This window comes from Protopterus annectens, chromosome 4.part0, assembly GCF_019279795.1.
Source record: "Protopterus annectens isolate FY-2018-M chromosome 4.part0, PAN1.0, whole genome shotgun sequence".
NCBI lineage: Eukaryota > Metazoa > Chordata > Ceratodontiformes > Protopteridae > Protopterus > Protopterus annectens.
Genome location: NC_056733.1, coordinates 193394002 through 193418682, shown reverse-complemented (window position 1 = coordinate 193418682; position 24681 = coordinate 193394002). Strand labels below are relative to the sequence as shown.

General features: G+C 39.5%; 1 protein-coding gene across 2 annotated transcripts in view; it reads left to right on the top strand.

Annotated features, from left to right (window-relative positions):
- Nucleotides 1-24681, top strand: part of ARL16 (ADP ribosylation factor like GTPase 16) — a 533664-nt gene that overhangs the window by 90296 nt on the left and 418687 nt on the right. For both annotated transcript variants that reach the window (XM_044068195.1, XM_044068196.1), the window contains exon 2: nucleotides 7208-7266. In XM_044068195.1, the coding sequence (XP_043924130.1) occupies nucleotides 7208-7266 (59 nt within the window). The remainder of the gene's footprint in view (nucleotides 1-7207; nucleotides 7267-24681) is intronic.

Genomic DNA, 24681 nt, shown 5'->3' with positions numbered 1-24681 from the left:
GACTGCAATGGGGGCTAATTTTGCCCCCACTTATGCAATTCTTTTTATGTCATTTTTTGAGACTAGTTTTCTTTATACACTAAAATTTTTTCGTGAATCTGTGGTTTTATACCGTAGGTATATTGATGATTTGATATTTATTTGCAAGGGCAATATTTCTGATTTCAGTAATTTTGTAGATGAATTACACTTGAATAGGTTTGGTTTGAAATTCACGTATAAAGTGGATCCATGTAGTATACAATTTCTTGATATTTTACTATATGTGGATACTTGTGATAATGTTCAGTTTAGACCATATAGAAAGGTGACAGCAACAAATAATTTCTTACATGCTTCAAGTGCACACCCAATGCACCTAATTGAAGCCCTCCCTTTTGGAGAATTTAAATGTATATTTGAGCATACATCTGAAAAATGTTTTTTGAAAGAAGAATTTCAGGATGTTAGAAATAGACTTTTAAGCAGGGGTTATTCTGAAAATAATGTTACATATAGTGAATGTAAGGTTTTTGGGTAATAAGAGTTTAAGAAAACAAAGCTCTAATATTCCTAAGAATCTTGATGTAGGAAATAGTGACAAAATGTTTTTTGTAGCAAAATATTCCCCCTTTTCTAACACACTTAAATTTATTGTAGATTTTTTATGGTCTACTGTTTGTGATAATGGTGAGATAGGACATTTGTTCCCAAAAAAGGGTTAGTTTCTCTTATGGTAGATTTTCTAACCTTAAGGAACTTTTGAGTTTGAAATATAACACAAAAAACTCTAATGAAGGCAATGGTATGTTCAAATGTGGTAGATGTAAAATCTGCAATAGGGTTAGAAATCTTTCAGGTAGTGAAATAAATGGTATAAAATTTAATGCTACTGATAGATTTAATTGTAAATCATGTGGGGTTGTCTATATATTGGGTTGTGGATGTGTTCCATGTAAGTATTATATTGGTCAGACTAAACGACAGGTAAAAATACGTATAATGGAGCACATTGGTGATGTTAGGCATTGTAGAACTGATAGTCCCATTTCAGAACATTTTAATAATATTAATTCTGGTTGTTTGGATTCTTTATTTTTTTGTGTTCTTGGTAAACCAAGTGTTACAGGTCCTGGTAATTTCTCACAAAAACTTCTGAACCTAGAAAGTAGATTTATTCTTAACTTTGGTACTTTAGTGCCCAAGGGTTTGAATTTAGAAATGAATATTAATTTTTAATATTCTAATTTAGTAAAAATATGAGCATCTTACTGTTATTGTATTGAAATTGTAGTTAAATGGTTTTGTATTAATTAACTAATTGATTCATTATTCAATCTAGCAAATGTATAAAAAGATGCAGCTGTATGTCTTTGATTATTCCTTTGAAGGCTGTGTTCAGCCGAGGTACCAGAAGACATTAAAGTGTTTTGCTGTATGCTGGCTCCAGTTTGGTGTTCTATATTCGCTTTTTCCTGTGGTTTTTTGAGAGGTGAAAAACCTGAAGGGCCAGAATCGGAGCTCTCATCTCTTTGATGTTAATATGGTCTGATCTCTGATGGGGGGGGGGGGGGGCAAATATTTTGAACTTTCATATGATTACAGGAAGCTCCCCACTCCATGTCTTAAGTGTTGGTGAATAGTTCTTGAGAAGGAACCAGAGACTGTAATGGCAGGCCTGGGTTGAGGGTAAGTTAATGAACCTACCAATCAGATTCTTGCCTTGCATAAGGAAGGAGAGGTACACTGAAATCCAGAGGGGTGGCAGTGCTGAAGCCAAACTGACTTTTGAGGTACCATTGAAGCTTCCACATGTGCAGAATGGCAAGAAGGAACATTGGAATAGAAGAGGCCATGCATTCCAAGGCTCAAACTCTTGATGGAACAGCAGGCAGAGGAAGAAGAGACTGAAAGAAAGTTGTCAAGGACAAAACCTTTGAAGGTGGATGAAAAGCCAACACTGGCATCTGAATCCTGCAACCCAGATACACATAGTCCTGAGAGGGAGTTAAAACGGACTTTTGAACATTGATGGTGAACCCCAGACTTTGGAGGAGAGATGGTGAACTCCAGATCCTGTAATAGGCGACTGAGAGAAGGTGCCTGAAGCAACAAGTTATCTAGACAAGGAAAAATCTGAATGCCTTTGATCCTGCAAAAGGCTACCACAGGAGCTAGGCATTTTGTCAATACCCTTGGGGCAGTAGAGAGGAGAGATGATGGCATTCAGATTAATGGCAAAGAAGTTTTGGGTAACTGCGTCCTCATCACATTTATGTTCTAAAACCCATAAAGAAGTGTGGGAAGGAGATGAGTAGTGGCAAGTGTAGGTTTAGTTGCATCAGTGGGAACGTTTTTGTCTCCTTAAAGCATTCCTAGGTTTATGTAAGATTATCTTATGCAATTTAGTAAATGCAAGTTGAATTTGAGATAATCATTCACTATCATCCCTAATAATTTGCCATGAGAAGTGACTTAAATGGCTGTATAATCAAGAGAGAGGACTTCAAATTTTGTTTTTTTGTGGGAGAGAGATTTGGAGAAAGTTTTCTTATTTTTTTTAGCGTTAATCATGAGTTCTGAGTTATAAGGTCATGTTCCAGTTGCTGTTAAAGATTCCAGACTAATTCTTTTTTTTTTTTTTTTTTTGTGGTGTGCCACTTTGTCAGATGTGCAAATGAATATGGAGTCATCTGTGTACTGTATTAGGGAGGCCTGTTTATATGTGTAAAGAGTGTTGGTGAGATTGTTGGAGCGGACCAAGGATAGACCCTTATGGTACACCAGTGGTGACTGGGAGGTATTGAGAGAGATGCAGTGTCATTTTACTGATTGACACCTATTGAATAGGCAGGTTTTGAACCATAGAAGGTTGAGCTGAGAGAGGCATAATGAGGACATTATAAGCATAAGTTTGCTGTGACAAACTGTCTGAGGTTCTAGACAAGTCTAGAAATCAGGAGTGGACTAGCTTGCCATTTTCACTTGCATTATTAAAAGTTTCTATATAGGTTAGAAGTGCAATGCTAGTACTGTGGGAAGAAAGGAAGCCATATTGTGTGGAGGACAGGATTTCTTCCTGCAAGAGAATTTAACAGTTGTTTTTGAATACGTATTTAAAGTATTTTGGGGAGGGGGATAAGATTGATGTAGGTCTAAAGTTAGTATTGTCTGTTGAATTTCCTCCTTTCTACCAGAGAGGGAATGTGGAATTCCTGCACTGACCTGTTTATAAGGATTGAGACAAGGTAGGCAGTACTTTCGGCTGCTATTTTAAGGTACTCACTTGAAAGGTCATTAGCTGAAGTAGAGCATGGTTTGAGTAGTTTTATATAGGATGTGGGCACAGGTTTGAGGGTGAAAGTGGATGTGGTAGTACATGGCTGCTGAACAGGGTGATGATTAAATGTTGGGGAAGCCTTGGTTATAGATGCTATATTATCTATAATGTAAGAGTTGAATTTTATTGCTGTTTCGAGTTATGAATTATTGGGAAAGTAGGGCTGAATTTATGGCCGAGATGCAAGGTTTCTTTAATGGCTATCCACAGTTTTTTTAGGTTTGTATTCACTGTTATTCTGAAAGTTGTTATAGTAAAGTTTTTTTGTCTTCATTAATTTGCTCTTTAGTATGATTGCAAAGCATTGTGAAGTTTTCAAGATATTGTGGTCTTTTGTGTTTTGTCATTTTTCCTTGTTTTTTTCTGTATCCTGCATTAGCATTCTACTCTTTTTGTATAGCCAAATTGCATTATTTGTTTTTACTTTCTTCCTTGTAGAAGGTACAAGGCTATTTAGGTTATTCAGGAAAATTGTACTGAATTAATTTACAGAATCATCTAAGGGGAATATTTTTAGGAAGTTCCAGTTAATAGATAGGTTAATAGTGAACATTCCTGGGTTAAACTTGGATAGGCTTTATCTTTATAAACGTACTGTTTTAAGTGGATGTGTGAAATGTCTGGTTGTGAGATGATCACTAAGACAGTCAGACGTTGTATCCGGAGTGGTGTATTTGCTAGGGTCCGATACTAAGATCCAGTCTAATAGGGAATTTGATGTCTTATTATAATGTGTGGGGCTATTAATTAGTTGTGTGAAACCAAATAAATTCATGCCAGATTTAGGGGAATTAAAATGTATGTACAACCAGTCAACATTCACATCACCTAGTAGTAGTATTTTTGTAGAATTGTTTCAGGTGTCCAGTGTAGGATATCTTTTAGTATAGCTGTATTGTCGCCATGAGGGATGTAAAGCATAGTGATACATATTTACTTATAATTGTTTAATTTCAGGAAAGCTATAAGAAGCTCTGCTGAATTAAAATTTTGTATTGGTTGTAAAAGTGTGATAGTTGGGAAATATTAAGACTACATCCACCTTTCCCCTTTATGTGGTCATTACAGATAACATTATAGCAGGGAAGTGTAATTTCAGAGTCATTTAAGCTGGGTTTAAGCCAAGTTTTAGTTACAATGAGAATATCAGGTTTATGTTGGGTAATCCAGGGATGTAGTTCAGCAACTTTTGTTATACTTCCAACATTTATGGCAGCAAAAGATAGATTACCGAGGTTGAAGTTTGGCTGTTGTAGGGTTAGAGCAGTATGTGGAAGAAAATTGTCTTGATGATCATTGTGATAGGTGGGGCCTGGATTAAGGTGATGTCTTCTCTTAGAACAATTTTAGTATATTGGGGAATCCTTGATACTCTTTTTTTTTTTTTTTTTTTTTTTTTTGAGATTTTTCCCACCTAATTTTATTTTGCTTGAGTTGTAATGGAGTTGAGGAATAAAGGTGAGGGGGCATCATTAAATAGGTTTGGTGTGATATGTGGAGAGTGTAGGAAGATAGTATGAATAGGTGGTTGGGGCAGAGTTCGAGATACGTTGAGCTGTTATAAAGTCACTGTATAGTGAAAGATGGCCCAGAAGCAGGAGAAGATTAAAAGATGAACTAAGTAGTAGCATGATTAATGAGATCTGTATGTTATAATTGCCAGGTCGTGGGGAAGTAGGGATTAAGGAGGAAACAGAAGTTGCCTGGTAGAAAGATATTTAGTGGTGGTAGACTCTGAAAGCTGATCGTGGGTAGGTAAGAAAGAAATATTTTCTATGAAGTAAGAGCGTTAGGTTGTCCTACTATCCTCTCTTGAATGTAAGGAATAAGGAGTTTAAAAGGCTGCAGTTTGAGAATGTTAGTAAAATAGGAAGACGTGTGGGTTTATTTTGGAAAAGTAGAAGATACAGTGTAGAATAGATAGGTTCTGTTTGGGAGGGGTGTAACTATGGATGTATATAGAGAAAAGCAGTATGGGAGGCTGAAAGATAGTTTGGAATGGTGTCGAAATATTAAATGACGTTAAGAATTAAGCAAAAAGAAACAGGAGTGTTTCTATGATAGTAGTAAGGTTGTCTGGCAGGGTTATGGAATAGGAATCAGAAGTGTAATATGTATGTAGAAAGTATAATAAAATCGGGGTAGGTGGGAAATGTGGGTAGTATAGCTGATTTCCACCATCTGGTCAAATTATAACAGAGTAATTTGTTTATAAACAATACAAAGCAATTTGCGCAGTGGTACCAAGTAGAACAGGTTTTTCATTTCCTGAAAGCAGAAACCTGTTGGCCAGGAAGATTAAGTAACTGGCATGTATAGTGTAATCTACTGGTCAAGAGAAAGATCAGTGGTCCTTAGAGTGCAAAGACAACTCTATTGGAGGAGGGGGGATGTTAACTAATTTCCGGCACAAGCAGGCATGTATTTGACTAGATGAAGTTAATACTCAGCAAGGCTCTTAATGTTAAATGTGCTTGCATTGTACAAAGACAAAATTCTCAGTGAAAATGTTTGGGAGTTGGTCCTTGTGGCAGAGCTTCAGCAGTATCCCAGTCAAACATAGTGACCAGAGGCTCTACACTATGAAGTCTGACTGAATTAGGGCTAGGATAGGGGATAGATTAGTGTTGTGCATGTGTATTGAGTGTTTGCTTGTTAGGGTTAGAGTAAGGAAGGCAACAGATTTAATGTTGTGCTTATGTGTTACAGTATATGATGTGTCCAAGTGCATTCTGTACCAGCAGTGTTAAGCCAAGAGTTTTTGTAGGGTTAGTATGCATTAGAAATGTGATATGGTGGGGCTTGGCCCTCCATACCGTCTTACTCATGCATGTTGACCCTCATCCTGGCTCTACTACTAATCCTAATGCTACACCTGCCCTCATATAAACTCTTTCCTTAATACTACCACTGTTCAGACAAATTTTGTCTGAATGTGCTGGTAGGGTGTTTTTATGGATTGCAAAAGAATACTGCTTGTTAACTCTTGTGATATCTTTTTTAGTGGTTTGTTTTTTTTGGTGTGTTGGTTTTTCTAAATACAAACATCAGCTTTGTCTCAATGCTTTTGCATTTCAACATATGTAATATATACACATACAGACACTGTGTGTGTGTGTGTGTGTGTGTGTGTGTGTGTAGCGTAGCATAGCTGATCTTGCCAAACAGTTAAGTACAAGTAACCCAAAAGTTTGTAAATATGGCTGTACATAGTGTATATACACATTTATAGGGAGTTTGTTGGAACTAAAACACTGCTAGCATAAATAGGAATATGTCTTTATACCACAGTGAGCATGACTTGCTATGTTAGCCAGTGTAGGCTTTCTTAGTAAAGCAATTAAAGCTGTATTAAAGGAAGGCTGAAGAAAGCCCTTGAAGAGTGTTCGATCTTCTTGGAGGGAGTGGATTTGATGCCCAGAGCAGTAGCTCTGAAAGGGAATCATCAGAAGTGAAGAAAGACCTGGAGACAGACAGCAGGAGGAAGATGGACATCATTCTTGTCAAGAAGAGAGATGATGAAAAACAGAGGTTGAGACATTCACTGAGAGACTGCATTTCAGCCTTATTGAAAGTGCGTGCTGTGAACTTTAAGCCCTAAGACACTTGTTTTTGGAAACATCTGCCTGTTTTATTATGTTTTTGTACAATAAATTTCATTGTTTTTCCAGGACTGTTTTTGTTTTTTGTTTTTTTTTTGCCTTTAATGTTCCACAGTAGTGTAGTATGCTTGATATGATTGCAGTGATTTATTTACTTTCTTAGTAAAGGTGTAGGTAGGTGATTTTTTTAAGCCTTTTTCAGATATTATCTGGCCATCAAATTGTCAGGGGGTAGTATGTTAAATGTACAATTAAAGGTCAGATTTTTCTTAACATATGTTTTCACAGCTGAGTCAGAAGGATACAGTTACCGACTTAGGAGAACCTCCTCCTACTTTACCAACAGTAAGTCTTCTAGTTTTATCAGATCAAAAACTTGGATTCCCAGGTACTTCTGTACCTTGCATAGTGATTGGGCACTGATGAGCTGACTTCAAAGAGTTTTAAATGCATGCTCTGAAATTAGGATATGATTTTCAGTAAGTTGACATGGGCTCTATACATGTGTACTTATATACATGTATGTAATCTGCAACTGAAATAAGTGCAGTCTCTGACAGTACTGTCAAGGTGGAACTAGGGGCAGCTTGTGCTATTGGACTGCAACCCCCCAGCTGTAAAAGAAAGGGACAAAATAAAATAATTAGCTGCAAGTCCCGGAACTCTGCGCATGTGTGCGGGAATCTGGACTGCTGTTTAACCAGTCCGGGTTAGGAGGAGAAGGCATCAGAGTACAGATGCCCAGAAGTCTATGCGGTTTGTAACTGCAAGGGATCGGACTGCAACATCTGCAGGCATGTATGGATAGCTGCTCTCTTGGGAGGAAGAAGGGACTTTATATTTCTTTTGATCAAAGCTGCTGCAGTCTGATGGGAAGAAGGACTTTGGAGAAAGAGGCAAAGTTGGTGTGAAGAAGAGACTTTGAAGAATGAACCTGGAATTCCAAACTCTGGTGTGTGTGTGTGTGTGTGTGTGTGTGTGTGTGTGTGTGTGTGTGTGTGTGTGTGTGTGTGTGTGTGTGTGTGTGTGATACCTGGTGGCTAGAGAGTAACTCTAGCTCAAACTGTGTACCTTGGGTGCAGGTAACAAGTGCCTAAATTCCCTACCCACCACCACTCATGAAAACTATTCAGATTTTGCCTCATATTTTTGTTCTGTTCTGTTCCTCATAAAATCTGTAGTTTTCTGGATTTTTAATTCACTAAATAATGACCAGGCATTTGAATTTCAGACTTCATATTCTTCAGAAATTACATGGTAACACACAACCTTTTATTCTAGCAATATTCTAAGTTTATAAGATCAATATTTGAAATTTGTCCCGATTTTTGGGGCTGTATTCCCCCATTATTGGCTTTGTCCAGATTTTTTAGGTTGAGAGCTATGGTGAGAACTGAATATGTTTGGGGGAAGTATTCCCCCATTATTGTCCTTGTCCAGGTGTTTGGTTCTAAGAGGCTGAGAGCTATGGTGAGAACTGAATTCACTAAATGATAGCCATTTAAGTTTCAGGCTTCCTGTCTTTAAAGAATCATCTGATCTGGCATATTGGTATGTTGCTCTGACTGTAGTGCACAGGGTCTTGGGTTCAAGACTTGGCAGTGGAATGCATGATGGTAACAACATTTTATTCTAACAACTTTCCAAGATGATACAAGTAATGTTTAAAATGTGTCCCTGTTTTTTGGGTTTTTGTCCCCCCCATACATTTTGGCTTTTTCCAGATTTGTTGTGCTGCAAAGTTGGGCGAGAGTTGTGTCGAGTGGATTTTGCAAAGAGCTGAGAGCTTCAGGGGAAGAGAAGTGTAGTGCTGCTTATGGTGAGTCTGCTTACATTGTTAATAGCATAACCGGTTGAATGCTTGCTTTTGGTGCAGAAGGCTGTGTGTTCTACTCACAGTATGTAGATGCATTGCTGATACTATGCTGTGTTGTACTTTTAAATGGGGTGGATGCTGCAGTCCTGTGAATGTCCTCTTTGGCGGAGATACCCAATGAACTTAGTTTGCCATTCATTCCCTATTGCAATATTACGAGCTTATCATTTTTTTAATGTAACATAGGCAATTTATTTCTCAATGGCAACAGGCACTTTATTTGTAGCTGAAACATTGAAACATAAAGTTGTTTGCTAGCAGCAACCTCTTCATTAGTTACAGATCTCTTTAATGTGGAATTATTTAGATGTCTTTTACTTCTGCAGAGATTGTGCATATTTACTGATACTGGTGGATTGTAGAAGTTTGAGTAGACTTATGATGGAAATATTCTGAATTGGGCAGTTTTATCATTGGTGCATGCATTTTGTTTCATCATTTACTAGAAAAATGTTCTAAACAAATTTAAAATGTCCTCTAACAACTGTGCTGTATTATGTAAGGAATATAATTTAATACAATCAGGAAGGTCTGTCAAAGAACACATGTATGTTTCGTGTGCAAGGGGCCTATGATTTGAAAAAAGCCCAAAGTTGATCTTTATATGCCACTAGTCAGATGTATTTTCTTTGACTGTGGGTTTCAATGCTGTTTCAAGGGGAGAGCAGTTTTAATGCTAAGTCTATTATCATTGTGAGACTGCATTGCTTTATTTAGCAGATGTTTTAGAGTTTGTGCTGGTAAATGGGGTGAAATAGCCCAAGTAATGGGACATTGGAATGGCTGCGGGGGGGGGGGGGGCATTCAACCATGATTTTGTGATGGGGGGAAGGGCGGCAAACTCGAAGACAGCTCTGGCTGAACTACACCTCTCAACTGTCTAGACTTTCTCAGAATGAATAGATTTTTGCTTCTTATTTTTGGTTTGTTCCTCATAAAATTTGTGGTTTTCTGGCAAATCATTTAGGAATGAAATCACTAAATAATGACAGACATTGAGTTTCCGAAAAATGCATGCTAAAGCAAGATCTGTTCTATCAACTAAATTTATATAAGAGCCAAGAGCAGTTTTTAGTTTGTATGTTCCCCCAGTATATTTGACCTTGTGCAGATTTCCTGCATTAAGAGGTTGAGAGGTACGTACAAATAAATCGCTTTATAGAATTAGGTATATCCAAACTTCTCAACTGTCCCCAATTTTGGCTCAAAATGTTGCCCTCCCCCTAATATTCCTTCCACAAAATGGCAATTTTGGAAGAAAACGTGGAGGGTTTACAATTAAATAATTGTAATGATCAGAGTTGTAGATTACTTTTATTTCAGAAATGCATGTAGATTCTCTTATTTTGTCAGCTGCTCAACTTAACAGTACTAATATTAACAGTATATTAACAGTGTCCCTTCTTTGACAGGTTCCCAGCTGTATTGTGTGGCTATTTTATATTTTTGCATCACATTTTTGGTCCATTTTTCATAAAATTGTGGTTGTCTGGCACATTAGTGGCAAATCATTAAAGAGTGAAGCTAGACAATAATAGACAATAAATTTCAGATTTCATACCCTTCAGAAAATTCATACCAATGCAGGGCCTACTATTCTATTATCTTTCTAAGTTTATAAGAGCAATATTTAAAAATTGTCCTTATTTTGGGGCCTTTGTCCCACTTCTGTTTATGGCTTTGTCCAGATTTCTTGCTCTGAGGTTGAGAGGAATGACAAATGTCAGGGCCATCACAGTCAGCCAGGTATTTCAAATTGTGAAATACTTGTACCCTACTCCCCCATGTAGTGACTCTGGATGTTTACAAGCAAGGCAAGGAGCAGTTATGCAGTGTAAGTGTGCAGAGTATCCCCCCATCCAAGGTAGACATAAGTACTACACTAGCTTTTCATCTGTCCTTGATTTTGCAGAATGTTTTGTTTTTGTTTTTCTGTCATATTTTTATGCTGTTGATTTATGCTTATCCAGATAATGCATGTTGTTGTCGTGCCTGTTGCTCTGTGTTTAACTAGCAATGCTTTAATGACCATCAGATAAGCTTGTCTGAGATTAAGATGCAAGTAAGCTTTAATAAGCATACTGTTAAAGAATTACCAGCATTGAAAGTCTTTTTGTTGTTGCCATGCAGAGAATATTTACATAACTAGATAATGTATAAGCCTTTGGTATTGAACTGCATATGACAGTATTTGTAATAAAGGACAGGATTGCAGAATTTTCAGAAGCTCATTACATTTGTTGGAGAATTGCAGTCATCTTTGCAGGCTTTACCCGTAAACTAAACAGAATGCCAATCTATCATGTGTTGTCCATAACCTGTGCAGTAATCCTTTAAGCAATTTATCTTGAGCTTGTTTTTTGTTTGCTGTTCATTTTTTTACTTTGATCATGTTTTCCCCATGAAACAAGTAGATAGTTGTCGGGCAGCAAGTCTTTTTTGGATAAGAAACATTTTACAAGTGGGGGTATCACAGAGGTTGCTACTTTCAGCATGATACTTGGTACCTTTATAAAGCTGAATATAAATTATAATTTGAACTGTAGTGCAAGGAGAAGTGGTTTGAGTTGAGTGCTGCTTGTTTTTTATACTTGATTTTGACTGGCATTCTAGTAATGTGCTTAAAAGGTAATTATTTGTTTCATGCCTCACAACCTTTTTGTTTCCATCTAGATATTAAGTAAGCTGTTATGTAGTCAATGCACTGAAATATTTTTTTTCTTCTCTACTTCATTTTGTCTTGATTGGACTCTCATGACTGTTTGGCACCCAGGGCAGCATATTTCAAGTCCCAGTTTTTGAGTATAGCTCTGCCCCTTTCTAGTTGGTCACACCTCTTCCCTTTGGCCCCAACCATTCAGCTGTCTCCTGCAACCCCCTTTGATTTGAAGTCACCAGCTGATACTGGGTAGAACAGTCTGAGAAGATTATTAGTGTCCAGCAGAAACTTCCTCGTTGCCCTAATCTATCTCCATCCTTCCTTCACATTCCACAGACTCACTAGCTCTGGGAGAGTGAGAAGCAATGGTATTAAAAGTGTAGGCACAATAAACGTGTGTGTGTGTGTGTGCGTGTGTGTGTGTTTTATGTGGCTATATGTGCACACAGTTAAAAAGTAACTTGCCCACAAGAAGTAAAAACTAAACATTTTGGGCCCTGAATTTCCTAGATTACCTGTTAGGTTTGTCTTCACTACTCTTGCTGTCATAGGGCCTTGCAAATGCTGGCATCTGCCTTTCAGTCTCCACCTCTTTTCAGGAGTACACCTGTCTCAGTAAGACCAACTATGAATGCCTAGTGATGACTGTTAAAATATTTATCTTACTGCATGCAGGCATCAGACCCCATCAGATATCAAACTGCATCAGTACTTCTTTTTACACACTGCATCTCTGCCTGTAACTTTACCTGTATGGAGTCAGCCATACCAGTACTGGCCTGTCCAATATTAGTCTGACTGAAGCTGGTGTCATTGTAGCTGCATCACAAGCCTCAGTCTTATCAGTTAGCAGTCATGCTGAATTAATGTTTCACAAAGTTACTTCTCCATTAATCAGTAGATCAAGATGTTCATCGTGTTTCACTGCTGCAATCATTACACTTGGGTTATCCTGCCGTCAGGCGGTCCCGCAGTTGGCCAGAGTTCCAAAGTCTTGGTCCGGCATCGGTTGCTGTCGCTTCCTCCCTTACTTCAGTGCGCCAGATGTATATAAGATGCAACTGACGCCATTTTCTTCAGTCTTTCTTGCAGCGCGGTGCCCAAAGCAAAAGCAGTTCGCAAGTGCCGGTCGGCCAACTCCTGAGATATCAAATTCGAATTTCAGAACCGAAGTCTTCAATAAAGCTAAGTACCCCGTTGGAAACTTTTTCTTGTCTCAGACCGATGTCAGTAAAAGTTAATAATTGTATTTCTTGTGGGAAGCAAATACCTCATAAGGATTTTCATTCTTACTGTATTCCTTGCCTAGGCCCAGATCACGATGTCACTAGTTGTCTGTTTTGTGCTAGATTTAACAAACATCGGTTTGATTTTGCTCACCATTACTTTGGCCGAAGATTTAATTATACCATGCCATCGGAACAACCGATGTCCCGAATACACAAAAAAACGCAAAGGCAAGGATAAGGACAGGTATCCGAGGCCCAAAACTGATGATGAAGCCTCTTCTAGGCCAGTCACTGGTTCTCAGTGAGGCGCTTTTGCAGCCCCTGACACCTGCTACCTCAGAGCCACAGGCCGCCTCAGACTCCCAAGTGGAGATGACTAGGCCTCTGGATACTCAAGGTGTTGGGCCTACAGAGACTAACCCTTCAGATGGGTCTGGAGCCGCTGAGCAGGCATCAGCTTCTGAGGGTGTTTTCAGACCTTCACAGCTTACCATAAAAACTACAGCCAAGTCTAAAACTGCATTAAAGACAAAGAAGCAAGTACAGCATTCACCCGGAAAGGCCTCCATGCCTAAAAAACAGATGCTCAAAATGGCCAAATACTTAATTACTCTATCAGGGGTACCCATCCCCCTCCTGATAAAAGGCCTAGGCAGGATACAGACAATGATTCCTCTGACCAGGTTTCCATATATTCTGATACCTCTTCAGACCAGGGATACTCTTTACCCCCCTATGAAGACTCTGATGCTGAAGAATCAATTCCTTCAGCCTCTCCTCCTGAAGATTATTCTTTTGGAGAAACTTTGCATACCATGAGGGAGCATTTCCATTGGGAGGGCCAGGATTACTCAGAATCCAAGAAAAGGCTCAAACTTTCTTTTATTGCCTCAGCACAGGCCCCTTGCTATTCCGCCAGTGTTGGGTATTGTGAATGATGTGTTCTCTGAATCCAGTTTTAATCCTGATTCTTTACCCCCTGCTCCAGTCAAGCCAGACAGGTACTACAGAGTCCCAGACTCTCTTAAATTTCTTTATAAAAACCCTGTTGCTGAACCAGAAACTATTTCCCAGGGTCCCAAAGGGGTAAAGGCTTCCACGGTTTAAAATCCAGTTCCATCTGACAGGGATTCTAGAGCGTTAGACAGATGGGGGAAGAAAGTTTACACTTCTGCAACTTTAGCAGTAAGGGCTTTAAATTGCCAATTTCACATGCTTAAATACCAACAATATTTAATGTCTCAGTTAAAACAGAAAATGACTACAAGTTCAGAACATCCTGACTATAAGGAAATGCAGGATTTATTGCATGCAGCTGAACAAGTGGGAAAACATACTGTGCAATGTGGTTTTGATTCATTGGAGGCTTCTTGTAGAGCAGTGGTTACAGGATCTGTGATTCGAAGGCATGCTTGGTTAAAAGAACAAAGTTTACCAGATCATGTTAAGGCAAAATTATTGGATGCTCCTTTACAGCAAGATATTTTATTTGGTGTTCAGGCAGAAGAGGCATTAAAGAAAATGGAGGCTAAGACAAAATCTATGCAAACGGTGAAGGATTTCTTACAGGTACAGCCACCTCGATTTAGCAATTGGCCCACAAAGAATCGGTCCTTCCCAGTGTCAGACAGGCCACAAAGAGGCAGATGCAGACGCCCAAGAGGCAGATCTCAGCCCCAAAGGCTCTTGCAGACCACGACAGTGGGGTGCTTCAACCCCAAAAGGAGGTGAAGACAAGTCACAACCTTACAGGAAACAGTCCCAATGACTTCCCCCTTTGAATGCCAAGCACTTCCCTTTTGCAAGCTCCCTTAAGGGGAAAACTAGCACTTTTTTTCTCAAAATTGGCAAACAATCACCCAAGACAAACGGGTTCTGAATATTGTGTCTCAAGGTTACAGGTTCCACTTTCACACTTTACCAAGGCTAAAAGGAATGCCAGACCTGCCACAAAATCAATGGGCAGAGGCACAAAAGCAAATTACAGCCCTCATGGACATGAGAGCTATTCAAAAAGTGCCACAGCAGGAACAAGGACAAGGATTTTACTCGAGACTTTTCCTGGTCCCCAGAAAGGACAAAGCCTGGAGACCCATTCTAGACCTTTCTACTCTAAATACTTACCTGGATGTTCCGAAATTCAAAATGTTGACACTACAGCAGCTTCTTCCCATGTTGGGCAAGAAGGCTTGGCTTGTTACTTTGGACCTCAAAGAGGCATACCTGCATGTCCCTATCAGACAAAATTGCAGAAGATACCTCGGATTCATCGCTGGTTCAATGCACTACCAATTCTCTGCACTGCCCTTTGGCTTATCTACTGCGCCCAGGGTCTTCACAAAGTGCCTGGCACCAGTAATTGCATTTTGCAGACAAAAAGGAATTCAAATATATCCATACCTGGACGACTGCCTTATTCAAGCAGAGAGCAAGGACATTCTTCTAAAGCATCTGGCGTTTGTAAAAAGGTTGCTAATTTGCCTAGGGTTACACAGTAAACGAAAAGAAGTCAAAACTGGTGCCCTCACAAGAGATAATATTCCTGGGTGCCAGCTTAAATACAATGGCCCAGATGGCTTATCTCACGCCAGACAAACAAGGACAACTGACTCAGTATTTTCAGTTGATGGCAACAAAGTCCCAACTCCCTGCAAGAAAAATTCTGCAGGCCTTGGGATTCATGGCATCCTGCATACTACTAATTCCATATGCCAGACTGCATATGAGGAAATTACAATGGTACCTAAAAAGTGTTTGGACTCAACACTGTCACAGTTTGGAAACAGTAATACCACTAATTCCCTGCCTACAACAGGAGTTTCGATGGTGGGCACAGGCATGTCACCTCAACAAGGGTCAGCCTTTCACTCTACCCACAGCCAGGCAGACCTTAACAACAGATGCTTCGGATTACGCCTGGGGAACACACATGGCAGGAAAATGTATTCAGGGCAAGTGGACCACAGACCAAATGCATCTTTACATCAATCAAAAAGAGATGTTGGCTGTGCAAAATGCCCTAACAGCTTTCAAGGACTTTCTGCATCCAGGACAATTATTATTAAAGACAGACAACACCACAGTAATGTGGTACTTAAACAAGCAAGGGGGCAGTCATTCTTACCCCCTATGCAGACAAACCATGACCTTGTGGAACACAGCTCTAACTTATCAAGTTCATCTGCAAGCACAATTCCTGCCAGGAAAGAAAAATACTCTGGCAGATGACTTAAGCAGAAACGTCATGGATCCTCACGAGTGGAAATTAAATCCACAAGTCTTCAGCATGATCACACAAAAATCTCTTTTTGCCTCCCCACTGAATTGCCAACTACAAAAATTCTGCACAAGGACTTATCACGCACAAGCATGGAAAGTGGATGCTCTCTCGTTCAGCTGGAAAAGACTAAAAGTTTATGCCTTCCCACCACTGCCTCTCCTTTCAAAGGTACTCTTAAAAGCCAGACAAGAAAAACCACAGATGATCCTGATTGCTCCAGACTGGCCACGCCAGCACTGGTACCCAATTTTAAAGAACTTGGCTCAGGGCCCACCATGGATTTTACTTCAAATTCCACACCTTCTGATTCAACAAAACAATCCGATCCTGCGCAGTCAGCTCAAAACCCTAAACCTGGCTGCATGGCAGATTCATTAGTCAAACAGACAACACTTCTCTCTAAAGCTGTTATGGATGTCATTTTAGAGGCCAGGAGGCCTAGCACCAGAAAGTCTTATTCAGAAAATTGGAAGAGATTCTGTGCCGGGAACCAGGCTCACAGCCTTAAACCTCTTGTCCCTAACATTCCTCAGATACTACAATACTTAACTGAGTTGCTGGACAAAGGACTATCCTTCTCATCCATTACGATCCATGCCTCTGCCATCTCGGCTCATTACAACACAGATCCTCCTATTTTCTCTCATCCATTTCTAAAGCAGTACCTCAGAGGGGCTAAAAACAAGATCGCCCCAGAGAGCACCAACACCTACTTGGGCCCTCACTTTTGTCTTGGAAAAACTCACTTTACCTCCTTTTTGAGACAGCCAATTCAGCAGAATTAAAATATGTATCATGGAAAACGGCTCTGCTTCTGGCAATAACCTCGGCACGAAGAGTCTCGTTACAAGCACTAATGGCAGTGGAACCTTTCATCATTTTTCACCAAGACAGGGTGTCTTTAAGAACAAACCCTTCTTTTATGCCTAAGGTGGTATCCAGTGTGGCTCTTAACCAAACTATTCACTTGCCAACTTTTTATCCAAATCCCCAGAATAAAGGAGAGAGACTTCTGCATTCTTTGGACATACACAGGCAATTACATTTCTACTTGGACAAAACAAAAGCTTTCAGAAAAACTGAGCAGTTGTTTGTAGCATATGCTGCAGGATCACAGGGAAAGGCTATTTCAAAGCAGACCATTTCAAAGTGGATAGGACACTATCCGGTTCTGCTACACACAGCATGGGAAACCTGTACCTAGTAACATTAGACCACATTCCACCATGGCAACTGCCACTTCCACTGCCTACCTTAGAGGAGTACCTACCAAAGATATCTTGGAAGCTTCAACTAGTTCAGTGCACACCTTTACCAAGCATTACCACCTGCCTCATTATTCTAGATCCAGAGCTGGCTTTGCCACTGCAGTGCTGCAGGGCCTCATAGCCACACCAAGTCCTCTATAGAACCAGCCACCCTGACTCCGCTTTGGGATTCTACCCAAATGTAATGACTGCAGCAGTGAAACACGATGAACATAGTACAGTTTTGTACCTACCATAAATGTAGATGTTAGTGTCTTCACTGCTGTAGTCCAGGTTACCCACCCGCCATCCCCTCTTTCTTAGTTGGGACTTATCTATACCTTTCTACACTATGCTACCTATGTGGTGTATTTGCTGGTTACTGACTGTTTTGTTTTTACCTTATTGTATGTGTTATTAGCAATATGTATTGCCTACCTTTTTGGGGGCACCTGACATCTGGGGAAAGAAAAACTGAAGAAAATGGCTTTGGCTGCATCTTATATACCCCTGTCGCACTAACGTCAGGGAGGAGGCGACAGCAACCGACACCAGACCAAGACTTTGGAACTCTGGCCGACTGCGGGACCGCCTGATGGCAGGATAACCCAAGTGTAATGACTGCAGCAGTGAAGACACCCTAACATCTACATTTATGGTAGGTACAAAACTGTACTTTTCTGCTCCACTGCTGTCTGCCTTCCATCACTGGTACTTACAAACATTAATCTTTTTCAACCCATGATGACAGCCATTCTGTGCTTACCCTTACCCACCCATTCACTTTGCTAAATCCTTCCTTTTGATTCAGCCAGTCCTATTATTATAACCATTTTTAATACCCAAACATACTGGCATCATCTTTCTGTGAGTCTTCTACAGCCATATACCCTCAATAAATCCAAGCATTTAGAAACTCTAATAGAGTTTGAAGAGTTCTCGGGAGGTATGCATCAATGCGCTCCTTAATATTCTCTCTCTGTCTTCTCCCTCAAGTTACCCTACTTTGAAGAAATTGTAACTTATGCAGAAGTGAGGTGGACGACCCTTGGATGTTGTTGATGGTCTCCAATGGATGTTCTATAAGGCCTCCAAAGTCACATGACCATTTTATTGGTGGTATCTCCTGTAGTGGTACTTTCAAGGACTTGCTCCAGCAGAACATGGCTCCACTTGGAAGAAAAGATTATACCTATTCTCGATATTCTCTACTCTTCACTCAAACAACTTCTTTCATAGTGCAGAGCCTTTGGGCACTGCATCTGACACCAGTACTTAAGGAATTATGCCATAAGGGCCAACTTCCAAATGTTTGCACTGAGAATTTTGTTTGTACAATAGTCTGTGGTTCACTACATCCAACCATGAATATTGCAGGATCTCTGCCATAAAGGCCAGCTTCCAAATATTTTCACTGAAAATTTGTCTTTGTACAATGTAAGCAAATTTAACTTGAAGAAACTTGCTGTGTATTACATTCAACTAGTCAAATACCTACATGTGCTGGCAATAGAGTGGAAGGACTTCTCTTTTGGAAAGAGGACGTTAAAGTCAAAGGATCAGTTACCAAGTTGTCCACTGTTGTTTCTCTTAACCAATAGTTTATACCGTACATGGCAATTACTCAGTCTTCTGGATGATAGGCTTCTGCATTGAGGAAATGAAAAAAAAAACTGTTCTGCTTTGTATCTCTCTTAACTGCTGTCTGTTGGTTATAAACTGATTACTGTCTGTTATAATTTGACTTGAGGGTAGAAACCCACTATACTACATTACCCCCAGTTCAGTCACCTTCTGTTCTATTAATATACTTCCTATATACATATTTCACTTGACTCCTATTCCCTGACCCTCCTAAACAACCTTACTACTATCATACAAATACTCCTGTTTCTTTTTACCTAATTGCCAGCTTAAACTTTTAGCATCATTCCAAACTACCTTTCTCCCTCCCATATTGCTTTGCACTATATTCTTTCATAGGCACAACCCTCCCTAATAGCATCTGTCTGTTCTGCATCGTATAGTCTACTTTCCCAAGTAAACTCTTACTCCTTCCTGTTTTAGCGGCATTCTCATATTCTAGCCTTTTAAACCCCCTCTGTTTCTTTCATTCCAGAGAAGATACAAGGACAAGCCTAACTCTCTTCCGTTCATAGAAAATTCTTCTTTCCTACCTACCCTCTATCAGATTTCGAACTCTACCACCAGAAAATATCTTTCTACCCTGCAGCTTCTTTTTCCTTCTTGATCCCTACTTCTTGCCATCTATAACATACAGATCCCTTTACTTTAAGTGTCTTACTCTTCAGGTCATCTGTTCTCCTGCATGCTCCTGCTGCTCTTTTATGCTGCCGTTACTCTATAATAGCTTTCATCGTGATCTACAACTTTGTCCCAACCACCAATTCATACTTTCTCCCTACACTCTTCAGACATCACACCAACCTATTTAATGGTGCCCCTCCTCTTTACCCAAATATAAACTGATCAACTCCATTTCAGCTCAAAAAACAAGTATCAGTAATTCCTTAATATACTAAAATCCTTCTAGGAGGAGACATTTATTCTCATCCTGGCCCCACCTATCACAAAACATCAAGACAATTCTTTTCCACCCACAATTCACTAAGCCTACAATGGTCAGCCCCCAACCCCAGTAATCTAACTTTTTTACTATCATAAATGATAGAAGCATCGTACAAAAAAGCAAATTAATGAAGACAAAAAAATTATACTACAGTAACTTTCAGAATAATAGTAAACACAACCCTGAAATATTCTGGACAGCTATTAAAGAAATCTTGTATCATGGCCATAAATTCAGCCCTAACCCCTCTCCCAATAACTCATCACTCAAAACCGCAATACAGTTCAACTCTTATTTCATGTATAGTATAGCATCTCTAACCAAGGATTCCCCAACATCTAATCCTAACCCTGCCCAGCAGCCACATCACCACACCCACTTTCACCTTCAAACCCGTGCCCACATCCTATCCAAAACTATTCTTAAACTCAAACCATGCTCTGCTGCAGTTGATGACCTTCCAAATGAGTAGCTTAAAATATCAGCCGATAGCATTGCCTACCCTGTCTCAATCCTTATAAATATGTCAATCCAGGAATGCCACGTTCCCTCTCTCTGGAAAATGTCACACATTATTCCTCTGCACAGAAGATGAAATTCAACAGATAGCAGTGTTATCCTTCTCCTCCAAAATACTTGAAAAATGTATATAAAAACAGTTGCTAAACCTTCTCATGCAGGAAGAACTCCTATCCCCCACACAGCATGGCTTCTGTATTTCCCATACTGTCGATAAAGCTAGAGATAACAGCAAACTAGTCTCGTAATTATTTCCAGACTTGTCTAAAGCCTTTGACACAATTTGTCACAGCAAACGTCTACTTCGAATGTCCTCAGTAGTACTCTCTCAGCCCACCCTTCTGTAGTCCAAAAGCTACTTATGTAGTATGCATCAGTCAGTAAAATGACACTCCACCCTCTCTCCATGCCTCCCAATCACCACCGGTGTACCACAAAGCTCTATCCTTGGTCCCCTCCTCTTTAACATTCTCATCAACACTCACCACCAATCCATACAACAAGCCTCTCTAATACAGTACACAGATGACTCCATACTTATTTGCACATCTGTTAACACAGAGAACCTCCAAAAATACTCTGGAAGCTTTAACAGCAACTGAAATATGGCTTTGCAACTCACAACTCATGCTCGACCCTAAAAAAATAAATAAATAAAATTTAAAGTCCTCTCTCTTGATAATACAGCAATTGAAGTCACTTTTCATAGCAAATTGTTAGAGATGACAGTGGATGGCAATGTTAAATTTGACCTATAGATACAAAATTGCTTAATAAAAACTCATCAAAAACTAGGAATACTTTATAATGCCAAAAACTTTCTCCCTAACGCAACCAAAGCTACTCTTGCCAGTACTTATCGCCTCACCACTTTATGGTGCTTCTATCCTTGCTAACCTTCAGGCATCACAACAATCAAAACTTGAACAATGCTGTAACAAAGTTGCTAAATTGCAACAAATACCTGCTTCAGAACCCACCACCGTGTAGCACAAAAAGTCTTAACTAGTTAGAACTACCCAATCAACTAACACATACATAGCTTTTTAATACCCCAAACATTATCCAGAATCCATCTCTGTCCAGCACTAAATAACATTCTACACAACTATGTTTCTAGTCGGTCATTACAATCCAGTGATCAAAAACTCCTTTCTATCTACAAACCTATCAAATCTGCTAGGCATTGTCTGCACTCTAACCATGTTGCTAAGGCCTAGAACTCCTTATCTCTATCCATTGGCTCAGTACTCTCCTTCCCATCCTTCAAAACCATTCTGAAAGGCTTCCAAGCCAAAAGCTGGCTCTGTTATTTACTCAAACCAGGATAAACTGTATCCCAAAGTGTGAACAAATACCTATTCATATCATACATTTCCTTATTCTCCCTTCACTCTCTTCCTTATTCTATCGATTTTCTGCCGTGGCTTTCTCTCTAAATACCATAAGCCTGCTTTTCTCTCACTTCATATTGCAATTCCTGTTTGTATTATACTAACCTACCTTTAATTTCACTATTTACTGGCTAAAGTTTCTAACTGTTAAATCATTGTCATATAATTTGTATCTATTTCTAAGAAGTGTTTTCATATTACGTCTAATTTGGTATAATTATTTAAACTGTAGTTGCTTTTTGTGTTATTTTTAAAGACTGTAACATTATTGTTTTTAAAATGTTTTGTAATACTTTTGAGCTTATTTCTCAGGACCACAACGGGAAATGGGCTCCTAACAAGTGGAACTTTCCCAGTAATCAAATAAATAAATATAGTGAGTATTTTCAAAGACTTACTCCTGTAGAAAGTAGATTCAGTTAGAAGAAAAGTAGGTAGGTTCTTTCATCCCACTTTGACTGAAAATTCTAGGCAGCAATACCTGACCTTGACCTTTGTTTTTTTGCTGTGGGCTTGAAAAGTAATCTCTGTCCTCTGGCAGCAATGTTCCAACCTCTGGTCAGGAAATCCTGCGCTCTGGACTGGCTGAGAAGCAGTATTCCCATTCTCTGCATGGTCTATAACTGTTTTGACACAGATGTTATACTTTCAGAAAAATTTGCTCAGCAAAGTATTACAGTCTACCTGAGGGCATGCCTGAGTTTTTTTATGTATTTATTTGGTAAATGGCTTAGTAATTGGCACATCTTAAACCCCTTTTGGCTACAATCTATTCTGGACAGCTGTTAAAGAAATCTTGTATCCTGGCCATAAATTCAGCTCTAACCCCTCTCCCAATAACTCATCACTCAAAACTGCAATATAGTTCAACTCTTATTTCATAGATAGAGCATCTCTAACCAAGGATTTCCCAACATCTGATGTCTGGTGTCAGAAGCACTTGAATGCACACCTTTTTGAGTGCAGGAATAGTCTGTGTGTAGTGTAGAATTTTAGGTAAGTGGGAGTGAGTAGTGTTGCTTGTCTAGTGTGAATTAACAGAGGCTTGGGTGTTCATTTAAGTAGCTTTATTGCATACAGACACATCAGGATGAAGGACTGGAAACCTAAGCTAATTAACTGACTATTTCGTTCGTGCATACTTACACTCTGGCTGTTCACTCAAAATGGCACTGCTGCCTGCACGTGCTCTGTATTTATATGCATATGCCCACTGACTGTAAAGCTTCTTAAAGATACAAACACACACTCTAATCTACATCCTCCATCTTTGAAATTCTGGTTATGCACTGTAATATGACAATGAGAGTAGGGATGCAATTATACAGATCTAAGCATAAATAAAAATGGCCTGGTTCCCGTGCATCTTGTACTAGGTCTAGAAATACAACCTGATCTGGTTTTAGCAACAGGGACAGTCGCTTGTGAATGTTCCATTACTGGGACGTCAGAGACAGCATCAGGAACAGATGGTAGGACATTTCCTTCAACAGGAGCATTATTCAAGTTTCTCTGAGATTTAGAGTCTGTATCACTAGTACAATGCTGCGATGACAATTCGGACACCAGAATGAGATGTCTCCAATTCCTTCTGTATTCTGTACCCTGGAATTCCACTATGTAGGATCTTGGCTCTTTACATAAACTTTTCACTTGACCAATTCGAACAAAACCTTTTGCCTTTTGAATACTCACTGTCTCTCCTCCTTTTAACGGACTGAGAAGTCTGCTCATTTTATCATAACAGGACTTCTAAGATGAATGCTTTTTGAAAAGTTTGGCTTTTGATTGTTTTGTTGTTTTTAACATTGAACTTTTACTGATTGGTAAAGTGGTTCGAGTTTGCTTCGATAGAAGTCTCTGAGCAGGTGAACTAAGTAAATTGTCACTTGGTATATTTCTGAGATTAAGCAAATTCAGAAAAACATGACCCGCGGTGGTGGTGCTGCGGTAGCGTTGTCGCTTCACAGTAAGATGCTGTCCAGTTCGATTCTCAGCTAGAGTGTCTTCTGCATGGAGACATGCGTGAATGGGCATACCTTCGTTGAAGGTTGTGCGTCAGGCCTGGCAAGCCGGTACGTAAAAATCAACTGCCAATCATTAGTGGACCGGAGTTCTGCTGTGGCGACCCCTAACCGGGAAAAGCCGAAAGACACAAACAAAAGCAAATTCAGAAAAACATTGGTACTGTCACGCTTAGATTTCTGTAACAGCTGTTTTTGCATTTTGTACTGCATATTCAGCTAAGCTGTTTGACTGTGGATACTCAAGACTACTGGTAGTATGGATAAAGTTCCACTCTTCTGCAAGTGCTGACTCGTAAACTGTGTGCTATTGTCAGAAATAACTGTGTATGGACTTCCATGGACTGAAAAATGATGTTTCAACTTGGTAATGACAGTACTGGATGTTAGGTTAGGTAGTAGGTCAGTCTCAAACCAATTTAAATAAGAGTCTACTAACACTAAGTAATGTTGGCCATTCCACTCAAAGATGTCTGTGGCTACTGTCGACCAAGGTTGTTCAGGAATCTGGCTTAAATGAAGTGGTTCTTTTTGCAAGTGCAGTTTAGTACTGTTACAAATAGAACAAGATGAAAGTACTTTCTTTATCTTTTGACATAGACGGCCAAAATATAGTCCTCTCACCCTTTTGGTAGTGTGTGTTCCTGGGTGGCCACGATGCAAAATCTGGATGTACTCTTGTTGTAAGGATGTTGGAGCTATGACATCTGGACCTTTCAAGATGATTCCATCTTCCATCAAAATCACATCTCGGTAAGGAAAATAGGGTCTATATTAGAACATTGAATGTTCTAAATAGCAAATGCTAACATGAGCGAAAATGCAGGACCTTGAAGTTTCTTTTTATTGCAGTTCAATGAAGATCAGAATATTTGCCCTTTCCTCACTGTAATGCGATCTTATCCCCACAATAACGTTTTCAAGGTCCTGCATTTTCACCTG